The sequence below is a fragment of the Leucoraja erinacea genome, chromosome 10 (genome assembly GCF_028641065.1).
Source record: "Leucoraja erinacea ecotype New England chromosome 10, Leri_hhj_1, whole genome shotgun sequence".
NCBI lineage: Eukaryota > Metazoa > Chordata > Chondrichthyes > Rajiformes > Rajidae > Leucoraja > Leucoraja erinaceus.
In genome coordinates, this window is record NC_073386.1 from 45,097,027 (window position 1) to 45,112,132 (window position 15,106).

Genomic DNA, 15,106 nt, shown 5'->3' on the forward strand with positions numbered 1-15,106 from the left:
CTCAAGCCACTTCCCCCTCTCAGGAGAAAGGTAGATCAGAAAGTATTACGAGCATGAAAACTGCTGCAAATAGATGCTAGAAGAAAGAAGTTCAAGTTCAAGTTCAAAGCACTTTATTCGTCCCCGAGGGGCAATTTAAAAGGGCGCATTACAGTAGCTTTTTAAAAAGGGACACAATCAACAAACATAAGCAGCACGCATACTGCACAATCAACCAGCACACGCATTTCACAGACACACTGCACAATCGCACCACACACACCGCACATCAACATTCAACACATAGTAATAGTTTTTAAAGTGCTCCCTAAGTGCTTCAATTAAAAAGTGCAGAAGGAGCAAGATATTTAGTTTAGTTTAATATTGTCACATGTATCAAGATAAAGTTAAATGATTTTTGTTGTGTGTTATCCAGTCAAAAAGAAGGCTTAATCATGATTACGATTAAGCCGTCCCCAGAGTTTTGGGATAATATAAAGGGGTTATTGTTTAGTGCAAGATAAAGTCCAATTAAAGATAGTTCTCTATCTTTAGGATCGTGTTCCTGCTGCTGAGAAAATGGTTCAGTTGCCTGATATCAGCTGAGAAGAAACTGAATCAGGAATTGAACAAAAGTTTGTCGATGTGAGAAAATCAAAAGATGGATATAGATAAGAAAGGCAATAATTCCAACCAACCAACTATGTAGTGAAAATAAGTCTTCCCCATCATAGTGTCTAATTCAGTCTCTACCATATCTAACGCTTTATTAAAAAATCAGTCTTTAACATATCTAAAGTTTCATCATAACATAAATATTGAGTACTGATGTATTTGAGAAAAAGAGTTAGTTATTGGTTATTTACAAACGATCTCATGCTCTGGGTAGGCTGGAAAATTTGCACCTGTATTGTGGCTGGTAGTATTTAATGGTCTTCAAAGTACTTGTATATTGTAAGTAGACAAAAAATGCTAGAGAAACTCAGCGGGTGAGGCAGCATCTATGGAGAAAAGGAGTAGGCGATGTTTCGGGTTGAGACCCTTCTTCAGACTGGTGTCGGGGGGAGGGGGGGTGGGAAAAAGAAAGGAAGAGGCAGAGACAGTAGGCTATGTGGGAGAGTTAGGAAGGGGGAGGGGAAGGAGCGAGAAAGCAAGGACTACCTGAAATTCAAGAAGTCGATGTTGGGGTGTAAACTACCCAAGTGAGATATGAGGTGTTGTTCCTCCAATTTACGCTGTGCCTCACTCTGGCAGTGGGGGAGGCCCAGACCAGAAAGGTCAGATTCAGAATGTTGTATATTGTGTAATCTGAAAATATCTCCAAGAAAAATCTGGATTTTCTCTTTTTATAGGCAGTTTGTGAATTCTTGTTCTATCACTTTCCTGTTCTCTCTTTCTGTTTGACTTTCACTCCTTTTTTTTAATGTCAGATACATTTTTCAGTTGTTCATGCTACATTTTTCTATTTGATTTTTGTATTCATTTATTTCCTCTGTGTTCCTTCCTGTTCATCTCCCATTCTCTCTGCCTCTTATTTATTTTGCAAATTATCCTTAGACATCTGGATTCAGTGTCCAAATCCCACCTGGAGTAAAACAAAAGTATTTTTATATCTATGATAGATTAAATTAGTTGTGGGACAGTCTCAGCTTCATTGATAGTTGGCTTGTGATTGCCCATGAAATGGCTCGAAACACTGATGTAAAATTTAAAATATTACACTGACTACACTTCCAAGGTACACTTCCAAGGCTGAAATCGATGTCCATTATAAGAGAGGCAGCATTATACATTTAATCCTTGATAATCTTACCTAGCAATGTTGACAAAGTGTGTCTTAAATTCGAAATTGTTTGTTCCCATCACTGAGCTCTCAGCTCTTTTATTTTAATAAAAATATCCACTTCTGATGAAAGAATGGCAACCCCAGTTTCCCCTCTCCACAGATGCTGCCTACCCTACTGAGTATTTCTAGTGTTTTCTGTTTTTATTTGTAATCTCCAGATTATCAAACATACTTTGAACATGAACATGTGAAAAATGCTTATGGTAGATGAACAGATGAACCAATTCTTGTTAATGTAGAATTTTCTGGTATGTACCTACAGGTGGCATCATCAGGGTGCTAGACAAGGATGTCATCACACAAGTGTTTCTGTGTTTAGCTGGCAAATTGGTCTGATGTAAGGCAACTAGGCACCAACCTGGCTTTGTAGGAAACTAACCATGCAGCTGTAGAGCGTACTTACTTTACCATAAGAAGTAATTGCAGACCTTTCACAAAAACTGAACTATCTTTTAGGTTATAAAAGTATATCAACTATCTCAGAATTTATAAACCATTAAATTAGCATCTTTTTTATTTGAGAATGACTTTGTTGATAACGTTTCAAGCATCATGTAAGATATTATTTTTCCTCATTTCCCCTGCTCTGCTTGCCCTCTCTCAAGAATCCCAAAATCTGCGAGGTCGCCCTAACGTTGCATCTACGGATGATTATGAGACGGAGAGCAGCAGCATGATCAATCAAACTGTCGCAATGGCAATCGCAGGAGCATCCGTCCCTCAGCTTTCTCGGCCGAGCAGTTTCTTGCTGACACCTGGGGTAATGCAATCAACTTTATTACAAGAGGGTCCAAATGAGAGGCTACGGCTCGTAGAGAGAATAAAAGAGAAAATGGGATAGGTCAGTTGTTAGTGGTTAAATAACGTTTACAAGATTGTAGATATCACAATTTTGAAAGAATCAGAGAAGACGATGCAGCAACGATGAATTTTAATGCAGTGTAGGAAGTGTAGTTTGGAGGACAATGTACTTGTAACACCTTTCCTGACCTCAAGGCATGCTGAAGCTCTTTGCAGCCTATTGAATATCTTTGGAGTGTTGCAGTGAGGGAATGCGGCAGCTGATTTGCAGAGTAAAGATGCATAATCAGCAGCAAGATGAGTAATCAAATCATCTGTCTTAAGGATGTAAATTGATTTTCCCCAGGATGTTGAAGGGACTCATCTTAGAGTATCATTGGATCTTTTATGCTTACGGGGAGAGAGGGGGTGGGGGTCGGTGGACAATTATGCAGTTTAGCATCCAATTCAATAGAACATCGTGACTCAAACACTCACTCTCCATTGCACTCTAATATTAACCTGGATTATGTGCTGGGTTCTTGAATTGGATGGAACAAATGATCTTCCAATTTAAAGGAAAAGGTGCTGAGAGGCCAATCCCTCACTGACGGGAAAATATAGATTACCTGTGAATCTAATGAAATAATGACAGAAAGGCCCATGAATAAAAATAAATATGCACTAGTATTAGAATCTTAGTCATTGCTTTGTGGCAGAAAGTTAGAATTGAAATAACTGAGTTTTAACTCTGATTTGTTTTAGAGTGGACGGCAGTATACTACCTTCTCCGCAGAATCAAGCCGCAGCTTGCTGATTTGTCTTCTCTGGGTTTTGAAAAATGCAGATGATGCAATTTTGCAGAAGTGGTTTGCGGATCTCTCTGTCCTTCAACTAAACCGCTTATTGGACTTGATGTATCTTTGTGTGTCCTGCTATGAGTACAAGGTATGAGCCCCCCAAATCACTAAGTTTCCCGATTTTGCTAATGCAAGACCCAACATTTAATCATGAAACAGAAATAACAAATTTACTGTATTTCTCTGTGACAGAAGGTTAATGAAAAGCCATGATCCCTGTTTTACTGCTCTTTAATGCACTTTGCTACATGTGTATATTTGTCAGAACATGATTGAATTGAGCTGTTTAAATGCACTCCATAGTTAAATGCCCTCTGAACATTATGGTCCCTGTTCACAAAGCCTAACCCTAATGCTGTGTTGGAGATAGAATATTGCAAAGCTGAAGTGAATTACATACCGGACATAAAATTGTACCACAATACTTACATACGCCAGTTTGAAAAGTTATTGAGTTGCTTATTTTGTTTCAAATCATAACAGGGCAAGAAAGCCTTTGAGCGAATGAACAGTCTCACATTCAAAAAATCAAAAGACATGAAAGCAAAACTTGAAGAAGCGATTCTAGGAAGCATTGGAGCTCGTCAGGAAATGGTTCGGCGTAGCAGAGGCCAATTAGGTACTTTCATTATTTTCACCCGTACCAACATGTTTGTCAGACCCCATTCTAACTGTTGGCACCTTTATCTGGACACTTCTCATTTCACATGGACTCTAGATTAACTAGTGTTTGTGCTTACGATATGTAACCACACGATTCAATATTTAATACCATGTATTTGTTCTACCATGCACTTCTGTATTCTTAATAGAAATTACTCCAAAATCCAGATTGTCATTATAATTCACAATTTAAAAAAAAATTAATTTCTTCAACCAAAATATATATATTTTTCCTCTCCCAAGAACAAGCAATGAAGGTTAAATTCGAATGACAGCCATTTTTTCTGACCTTGTTTTCCAATCACACTTCGTTCTAACCTTGTTTTAGTTTTCTGGGTTTTGAATATTTACAATTTCCACGTCTGTTTTCCACTGTATTTTTAGCTTGCTCCATCCTTTAAATTAATTTTCTTCCTCTAAATGAAATGTTTCACCCTCTAAATGAAATGATTTTCAGGTTGCATTTTGCAGTGGTCAGCAAATTAACAGTGGTCACGGCTGGCCTTGAAAAAAGGGTGCACAGAAAATCTACTGATCTCAGTGGAGAGAGCCTTTCTTTATCCAATCACGATTGCTGTCACTTTAACATAATTCCAGGCAATAATGTCCTCTGGCTGATGGCCAGCCAATTACATTAAAGAATTTTCACAGGCAGCAAGACAGGATGGCACAGTGACGCATCTGGTAGAACTGCTGCCGCACATCGCCAGACACTTGGTTCGATCCTGACCTCGGGTGCTGTCTGTGTGGAGTTTGCACATTCTCCCTGTGATCTAAAGAAGGGTCTCAACCCGAAACGTTACCTATTCATTCGCTCCATAGATGCTGCCACACCCGCTGTGTTTCTCCAGCATTTTTGTCTAGCTCTCGGTGATCATGTGGGTTTCCTCTAGTTGCTCCAGTTTCTTCCTGCACCCAAAGATGTGCAGGTTTGGTTAATTGGCCTCTGTAAATTGCTTCTAGTTTATAGGGAATGGGATAACATAGAATTAGTGTGAATGGGTAATTGATGGTCAACGTTAACTTGGTAGGTTGAAGGGTCTGTTTCCATTCTAAATAAACTGAACACAAGGGAAAAAACATTTTAAAATTCATTTTATAAACATTCTACGGGTGAAATAAAGGTTGGAATATATACATGTGATTATGGTAGAAGCTAAACTATCAAAGCTTTATTTACAATTACTTTTCATTCAAAATCTATTGAATTTTGAAATATTTGATATAATCATAGGAATCTAGGGCACCATTCAGCCTATAATGGCCATTGAAATATGAGGGAATCACAAAATTAAGCACATGGTTTATTTTAGTGTTAGCAAATTTGCTCAGCAGTAATTGTAGTTGGATTACCTAGATATAGACTTTGTGCAGCACATCTAAATGTAATTTTGTAATGAGACCAACTCTTAATTAATTTCATATCATTTGGAGAGATTGTCCTTGGTTTTACTTGGCAAAAGCACAACCAAAGTAAGAGGTTTTCAATCCCCTCTCTATCCCCTCCCCCTTCCCAGTTCTCCCACCAGACTTACTGTCTCCGACTACATTCTACCTTTGTCCCACCCACTCCACTGATATCAGTGTGAAGAAGGGTCTTGACCCGAAACGTCACCCTTTCCTTCTCCAGAGATGCTGCCTGTCCTGCTGAGTGACTTCAGCATTTTGTGTCTACCTTCGATTTAAACCAGCATCAGCAGTTTTTTCTTACACATTTTGTCGGCTCCTATGTTGTACCTTACTGTTTACTCAGGACATAGAACAGTACAGCACAGGAACGGGGCCTGTGCCCCACAATGTTTATGCCGAACATGATGCCATGTTAAACTGATCTCACCTGCCTGGTCATGATCCATATCCCCCCCTCTATCCCTGTACTTCCATGTGCCTTTCCAAAAGCCTCTTAAACACCACTGGCATATCTGCCTTCATGTGCCCCACACATCTCCATTAAACGTTCCCCTTCTCATCTTATAGTCGTGCCCTCTAGTGGTGGACATTTCCACCCTGAGAAAGAGGTCCAACTGATTTCTCAATGATGAGGCCCTTTATGTCCTTCCCAACATCTGGGGGAAAATCCAATTTGCCTCGATTTCCCTCTCTTCCTGAAGCTAATTCTGTCTTACTAATGTCCATTAACTCCATTTTGATTCTTCTAACCATTAACCTACACGGAGGGTAATTTACTGTAACCTATGAACCTGCTTACCTATTTATACTCTTAAAATCTTGTTTACAAAATAGTAATGCATGCATATTTAAGTTGGTAATTATAATCTTGAAGTAAATACTTTTTATTGTATGTCCTGTCCCTTTACGTGTCCCATATAATGTTACTGCACTAATGTATGCTTCACATGCAGAGCGAAGTCCATCTGGCAGTGCTTTTGGAAGCCAAGAAAATCTGAGGTGGAGAAAAGATATGACCCATTGGCGCCAGAATAGCGAAAAACTTGATAAGTGCGTTAAGTATAATGAGATTATTGTAAATAAGATGGAACAATATCACATTGCACTGTTGCCATAATAGATTGTGAAAATGGAGAATCAGGATGGATTCACAGTATATAAAACATAGTTCCTCCAACAACATTTATTTCTATTGATGGCTGTTGGTTGCTGGATGGGAGCATTGACTCCAATTACCTAATGATGTGAGCCAGCAGTGCATTCCAGAAGACAGTCTACATTGCATTGCATAGATGCATTGGGTCTGTCTGGTGAAGAAGCACCTACCTGTCCGTCCCTGGTAGATTTGTAGACTAAAAGGTCATTTGACTTGAACACACACACCGCTAGGTGTGCACTGGTTCTGTTTTCTGCTGAAACTTGAAGATGCATTTTGATGCATACTAAGAATATTTTCACTGCACTTGCCTTCATTTGAGGGAAATTTGATTTCGGGAATCCTGCAACTATTCTGAATGAGCAAAACAAAAAAGGGTGATTTATCATAAACTTTTTACTGCCACTAGACCGTGCTGGTATAATGAGCATCCATTAACATGAAATCAAGGAAGAATTAGACTCGAACACGGTGCACTTTCTGGTCACACAGCCCTCCAAACACTGGTTTAGATTTTTGTTAAAGGTGTGAGGTGTGATGTGAAATCTGGATTAAAAAGTACCAGCGGAATTATATTTGAGCATTAAACCAGGTCTTTTTTCGGATAAGAAACAATCTGCTGGAGGAACTCGGCAGATGGAGCAGCATCTGTAGGGGAAGGAATTGGTTGATGTTTTAGGTCGAAAGTTTGTATCATTCATGATTTCCTCCAGCAAATTGTTTGTTGCTCCAGATTTCAACATCCACAGCCTGTTGTGTTTCCTTTTCCCCCAGGTAAAATAGTCAAATTTTATGAGATAAAACATCCAATAATTATAACCCTTTATGTTTTCCCATCTTTTAAAAGCATTGATTGCTGAAATGTAACTCTCTACAATCCTCCCACCCTTCGTTATATAATTAAATGTCAGCAGGCTGTTCAACTAACTGAAACAATAGTTACTGTACCTGAAACTTTCTTCACCTGGCATTCATCCAGGATTCAAAAAATAGTGTGGTATGTGCCTCATTTAATTAAGACCCTCTCTTATAAAGGTCTGTAGTTGGGTGAGGGGATTGGCGGGGGGTGGCAAACATTTCTGGAGGCCAATAGTGATATTTGTAAGAAAGATAGCTGCGATTGGACAAATTCAACAGACAAATGCTTTTCACATATTTCACATATTTCAATGTTGATGTTAAGGAGATTGTCTGATTCATTGGTTCATTAAGGCCAAGGATAGAGTATGGGACCTTCCCAGTCTGCCTGTCTCAGTACAACAGAGTTAGTGACTTTAAGCACCTGAGGTGGCTGAGTTGCTTGGTGTGTTCCTGATGTAGCATTCTTGGTTGTTAAGTTTGCTCTTATTCTGTCTCACTGCCTATATCCTAATCCACAGCTGTAATTATTTCTTCACATGTGCTGTTTGTTAAAGAAGTCAGAAATCTGTCAGGTATGGTAACACTGGCTGCTGCTTCCATCCCTGCTTCTGCATAACATTGGTGAACAAATTAAAACATTGATTTACAACTGGGCTGAGTTCTGTTTGGTGCACACATCTGCTTGATATAATATGTAGTGTGTGTTTGTGTGTGTGAATAATTATTGTGCCCTGAGATCAATAGCAAAAATTATTTCTGTGTATTAAATTAAAAAGTGGAATGAGCCTGCTAAATGCCAGAAGGAACACTTTACAAATTAGCCACCATCTTTTAAAATATTAATTTTAGTTGCAAATGCTGGATTTGTATTTTTCTGTTTTATCCAGCTAAATAACTTTGCTGTTTTGATGTTTCATCTCCTTCTTCAAATCCCACTCCATTTAAAAGTTTGGCCAGCCCAGCTGGATATATCTTGCCAGATATTGGATACAAAATAACAATGTGGTGCACGACCATTTTAATGGGGCAGCATTCGAAAGCTTGCTGATCAAGCCATTTTCTAATTCCCATAATTTTCCGTAAAAAGTCAGCTTTAGCAGAGGCAGTGCCAAGATCTCCATCCACTTAACACCATCCAGTCAGAAATAATAGATTTGCTCATGGACAGAGATCTTGGCTCCATGGTCAAATAGTCTCAGATTACCAGCTGGTGAGCTCTAAAGTAAAAGAAAGGTCACGATGGCGCAGCTGTAGAGTTGCTGCCTTACAGCAAATCCAGCGCCGGAGACCGGGGTTCGATCCCGACTACGGGCGGTGTCTGTACAGAGTTTGTACGTTTTCCCCGGGACCTGCGTGAGCTTGCTCCGAGATCTTTGGTTTCCTCACACACTCCAAAGATGTACAGGTATGTAGGTTAATTGGCGTGGTAAATGTAAAAATTGTCTATAGTGGGTGTTGGATGGTGTTAATATGCAGGGATCGCTGGTCGGCGCGGACCCGGTGGGCCGAAGGGCCTGTTTCCGCGCAGTATTTCTAAACTAAACTAAAGGAAGTTCTGCTGGGATAAGGTGAGGCCTCTGCTGTTGTGGGATTAAGTTATGTATAGAATTATTGATTGGTCCAATGGTCCATGAGGATCAGAGAATGGAAATGAATTTAACGTACCTGCTCTGTTATCCTGATTATTTAGTTGGTCTACTTTAGAGAGTGGTTAGAGAGAGATAAGACTGAATCATAATCTCTCTCTCTAATTGTCCTTATAACCTATCAGTCAGGTATCATCTAACTGCCTCACCCTTTGTGAGATATTCTCTTTACCATATTCATCCCTCCTACCATTGTGGCAACTTAAAACTAACTTGTTTTTCTCTCTTTCTCAGATCTGTCAAAAGAGCTTACACCTGAAGTGTTATCGCTTGTTTGTCTTTCCACAGATGCTGCCAGATCTGTTGAGCATTTTATGTTTTAGCATATTTTGTACATCTGCCATTATTTTAGTTTGAAAATAGTTGATGTTTTAGTGGCACTTTCTATCTTTTTGTTAAAGATGTGTGTAGTTGGCAAAGCCCATATGTATCTCCCACATCTAACTAATTTTAAGAGGACAGTGATCAGCTGCATATCTGTTTGTGGATTGAAGACAAAGTGATGATGATAGGGAGATCCACTATTTTTTGTGGTAAAGGACCAGGATCAAACTTTCATATCATCATCGGATCATTACAGGTGTGATACTGTTGTCCTTGCCCTTCCAGGCACTTAATTTTGTGGATTTGAGCATTGCTATTAAAGATATATTGGTGAGTTCCTGCCATGCAATTGATACATACTCCTGCCATTGTGGACTAATCACAGTTTAAGGAAGAACTTTTTTTCTTGGAAGCTAGAATACAAGTTAAGCATGCCTGGATGGTGTTGTGTTTCTTGTGTGTTGGAGCAGCACTCATCCTGGCAAAATAAGAGTATTCCATCAACTTCTGACTGCCATGTGATGGAAAAGCTCAGATGATGAATCATTCAGTTTAGGATCCTCAAAATTTGCTCTTAGCTTGCAGCCTCAAAGGTGGTGGTATAATTATGATGGCACTGCTGTTGTCGTGAAGTGGGGGGGGGGGGGGCGGGCAGCAGTTGCAGCAGCAGAATGCTGTTGAATATCAGAGGAAATTAGCTACACCCTTCTGACGGATGCTCCTGGCATGAACTTGTGTGGAATGAAAGTAACTTTCCTCAGATCAGTCTTGCCTAAAAGCTATCCAGACCGACTTCATAAGCCCAGGGATCTCATCCTTTTTTGAAGAGTTGTGAATGGAACTGAAGATTCCCCCGAATTATGACTTTATGACGAAGGCAAGGTCATTGATAATTGGCTCAAGATGATTGTGTCCAAGACAATGTCAGGATGGTTTTCTACTCTGATATTCTAGGTTTGCGGGAACTGGCCTCCAATTTCTTAATGCTCGATATGTTTATATACATTGGTTTCCCATTGACTTAAGTTTCCTGGATTTTTTAATACTGCAGTGGTTAAATAGCACCTTAGCATTAAGAGCATTCAGTAATGTCGCACGGCTACTGCAATTTATTTCACTTGTGTGATCCAGCTCCTGTTGTTCCACATTCCTCCTATTTTTCTAGTTGCGTGGATTTGGTATGAAAGGAGCAAATGTTGCAGTTGATCAAAATGATGCAAGTCACACTGTGGCTAATTTACATTGTGGCATGAGAGGTTGCCTTTGCTGTATTATGGTCATTACAGGTCATTTATGCTTGTTGTTGGGGGTGATTTATCTCTGGAGGCAACCATTACTTTTGATAATGTTAGAAACATTAACCCCCCCCCCCCCCCTCCCCCACAGTGATTTTATTTTAGAGACATTTGCTGAAGTGAGGGACTGGTGAAGTAGATATTGGATCACTATGGGGTTACTTAATGATTCTGTCCAGAAAGCAGCAACACACAGTAATGTGCATCTTAATAAATAGGTTTGAATGTATGACAGCTGATGTATACTGTGAATGAAATACGTTCTTCAACATATGTCCAATATTTGGCTTCATGCTTTCTTGGCCACTAACCTATCTTTACTTCACTGGGACTTAGCCCAAATAATAATTAGCAAAAGTTTCTTCTAGTATATAGGACAGTTAGCAAATAAAAAAGTCATTTAAAACCCTAAAAGATTCAACTCATCTGTAAACAATTTGACCTATTGAATCTACTGGTGCAATTGCTATTTCTGTACGCGCTGAGTAGAATGCTCGCTAAGCACACCAACTGGACATTAAGAGGTGTGGAAAAACTCTGCTTGCACTGATGCCTCTGCTGGTCTGCATGTGGCTTGAAGATTAAAGCACTAAAACAAAATTTACAGAGAGATTGCAGCATGAATAATGAAGTGCAAAATGTGAGATTTAACAATCTTTTGCAGTTTCATATTGAAGGTATTACATGTAACAAGAGACATGTACAACAGTAGAATTTCATATATTAAGTTATTACATTACTTTCCTTTAGATGGTTACAAAGGCCTGTAATCACAATACATGACTGGTATTTTTGCATTCTAATTCAAACATGGTACGCTGTGCCTAAATCTTACAAATGAAAACTGGGTGTGATTTTTTTTTTTCTATCTCCTCATGAATCTTTACCATGTCATTTTATCCATCCATTTTCCTCTGCATCTCTGTCTCGAGTTCATTTCATCTTTCCTCACTCTGCCTCCTTTTTTACTCTTGCATTTAAATAAACATCTTTCTTCCTATAATTTTGTTACGCGGTTTGTGCACATTTATTTAAAGTATGTTTTAAGGTTATATTACACCTTATGGTGAGAATAGTTCTTCCTCTCTCCCTGTCTCCTCAACCCCTTCATCCATTTTTTGTCATCCCAATAATTAAATTATCATTTTAGACTATAGCCAGGTGAAAATTGCAGCAAGGATCTTTTAGTCGAATATATTTCAAGCTGACTTTTGGAGTCACCAACATGGCACTGATATTTTCGTGTTTTTTTTTTGTTAGGTTTCTTTGCTGTAACAATTTTTATAAATGATTTATTGTCCCTTCATGAAGCTAATCTCACCAGTGTGCACTTCACATATAATCCCAGGGAATTGTGGAAGGGGAGGTCATCTGCTTTCAGTTCTCAGTGCAGCAAGTACAGAGGATGGTTTCAATATTGATTCATGTTTAATTTACTCTTTGAACCACGACCTCACTTTGTGTGTTCCTCTTCCATACATTGCTGCATTTGGGTGCAGAAATCCATGCGGAACTCGCCATAGATTTCCACTAATTGTTCAATTCTTGCCCCACCTAAGGATCTTGTCTTTATTTAAAACCAGATTTACATTTTATTTTGCAGTCGTTACATTGCAAACCCGCTCTGTCCCTACACAAGAAAATAGAAGCAGGACTAGGCCATCAAGCTCCTTGAGCCTGCCCCATCATTCAGTATGATGATGGCTAATGTTAGCTGGCCTCAACTCTTCTGCCAGTCCCCCATAACCCTCAATTCCTCGATCTTTCAGATGTATGTCTATCTGCACCGTTAAATATACAGTCTACCACATTCATGGCTCAATTACTCAGCTATCTACATTCTTACTTCATTTTATCCTTGATCACTATTGGAAATTCCACATTATTGTGGCAGTTAATTTGATTTAAAGGCAATAGAAATGATTGCCATAAAAAAAGATAAATATTAAATTATATATTTAACATTTTTGCAGTAAAAGTGCAAAAGATCAAACTCTTGTGTCACATGAGTAATCAAGTTATAAATACATGAAAGTATCTGTTGGCTGTATGTCAGGGGTGGACTACCCACTATTGTAGAAAATATTACTTTCTTTCCAAATTGTTATATTTTATCATGTTTTCCTCTCTTCCCCACTTTCTAGTGATGTGGTTAGAACTTTTACTTGACTGTATGAGTTATTGTCAGACTTTTTAGCCCTCCCACTGTGTAGTCATTTGCAATTTGTGAAACTCAACTGTGTAGGTCAGCAAGGTTATTGTTTAACAAATTCCAATGGGGGAAGCAGTAAGTATGCAATTTGTTATTAGCATCCCGAGAGGTAATCACTACCCAACATATTGTATTTCAAATCATTTACCACTGAATTCTGCAGATTTACTGAGAGATAAAAAGGTGGAAACGGTTTGGCTTCCAGGTTTACCACAATGCTCAAAATCTAGGGAGGCATTGGAGTCTGCTGTTTTTGGAATCAATTCATGGAAGTACCAAGTACTCATAAGGAAGAAAACTGAAGGCAAACCAAAATATATTGATTTCAAATATTAGTTTTACATTATAATGAATTTCAAGCTCACAAAGACGAAATTCAAAGCACACAACATGATAATCCTTCAGATTAAACTAGCCTTTGAATTATGGCTGAATTCATGACATTTTAGGACACCATGCAAAAGTGTGAACAATTTCTGACTCTATATTTGTATATGGCAGATCAAGGGCAGAGTTGGAACATGAAGCACTGATTGACGGTAATCTCGCAACAGAAGCAAACCTTATTATTTTGGATACTTTGGAAATAGTTGTTCAGGTAAGTGAAGAATAATTTAGATACGAGCAAACCCAAAGGTACAGGGAAGTACCAATGATAGAGTTGGCAATGTTCTGCTGAAGACACCTATTTTCACTTTTTGTTCATTTGGCTGTATGAGATAGGAGGAGGCCACTTGGCCCAGTTAGTCCGTGATGGGTTTCAGAATAATCCCATCGATCCTATTCCCTCACTTATTTGCATGCGACCTGCTCTTCCTGATATGCCCATTATCATTTCCTCCATTCTGACTCTCCCAACAGCCATCCGCACTGGGAATAGTTTAGTCAATTTACCTGACAACCAGCATGTCTTTGGGATATGGGAAGAAACTGTAGCCCCCCAGAAGAAACTCATGCAGTTACAGGCGATTGAAATCCCATACAAACAGCAAGGGAATTGAACCTGGGTTGCTGGAACAAAGAAAGACCTTCACAATCTGCAGCGCATTTGTATTCTTTGGCATCATTTCAACAACCTTTCTTATTTGCACTCTAACCTCGATGAAATATAATCTAGTTCACAGTGTCTTCCACCTTGACATCTTGACAAATTCAGGTTGCGTTAAAGGGTTGAAAGGCTCGTTTATTCATTTGTGAAAATTGGTATATCGCTATTTTTCCAAAATGTTAAATTTTCTTAGAATTGGCAAATGGAAATGGAATTTTAAAAAGAAGTGCCTCTAAAAAGCATAAATATATGTAAACTATGTGATTGGTCACATGGTGATGTGGGAATGCGTTTTGGAGATTTAAATTATTTTACATCATTGATACTTAATAGACCTGAAGTTGACCAACTGCCATGCATGGAGTCATACAGCATGCAAACAGGCCCGTTGGTTAAATTGTTCATGCCGACCAAGATGCCCCATCTACATTAGCCCAAATGTCTTTTAAATGTTATTACATTACCTTTCTCAACTACCCCCTCTGGCAGCCTGTTCCATACACCCTTCACCCTCTGTGTGAAAATGTTGCCCCTCGAGTTTCTATTAAATCTTTCCCCCATCACCTTATTCCTATGTCCTCTGATTCTTGATTCTCCTACTCTGGCCAAAAGACTCTTGTGTGTTTACCCTATCTATTCCTCTCATTATCTTGTACCTCTATAAGATCACCCTTCAATACCTGAACGCAATACTGGTCGCAACTCAAAACATTACCCATTCCTTCTCTCCAGAGATGCTGCCTGCCCCGCTGAGTTACTCGAGCATTTTGTGTCTATCTTTGGTGTAAACCAGCAGCTTCAGTCCCTTCCCACACACTCCCAAGTGTGCCCTCACCAATGTCTTGTGCAACTGTAACATGACATTCCCAACTTCTATACTTAGTACCCTGACTGATGAAGGCTAATGTTCCAAAAGCCTTCTTGACCACCCTTCTTGACCATCCTTCTTGACCACCCTATCAACCTGTGGTGCCACTTTCAAGGAACTATGGACTGAACTTCTAGATCTCTCTGTTCTACAACATC

At 39.1% G+C, this 15,106-nt stretch overlaps 1 protein-coding gene across 1 annotated transcript in view; it reads left to right on the plus strand.

Annotated features, from left to right (window-relative positions):
• The window catches only part of dock7 (dedicator of cytokinesis 7), a 134,540-nt gene that overhangs the window by 91,391 nt on the left and 28,043 nt on the right, over window positions 1–15,106 (plus strand). Inside the window, 6 exon segments of the mRNA XM_055642095.1 lie at window positions 2,431–2,585; window positions 3,371–3,553; window positions 3,949–4,084; window positions 6,492–6,588; window positions 8,110–8,127; window positions 13,534–13,630. Of these exon segments, the coding sequence (XP_055498070.1) occupies window positions 2,431–2,585; window positions 3,371–3,553; window positions 3,949–4,084; window positions 6,492–6,588; window positions 8,110–8,127; window positions 13,534–13,630 (686 nt within the window).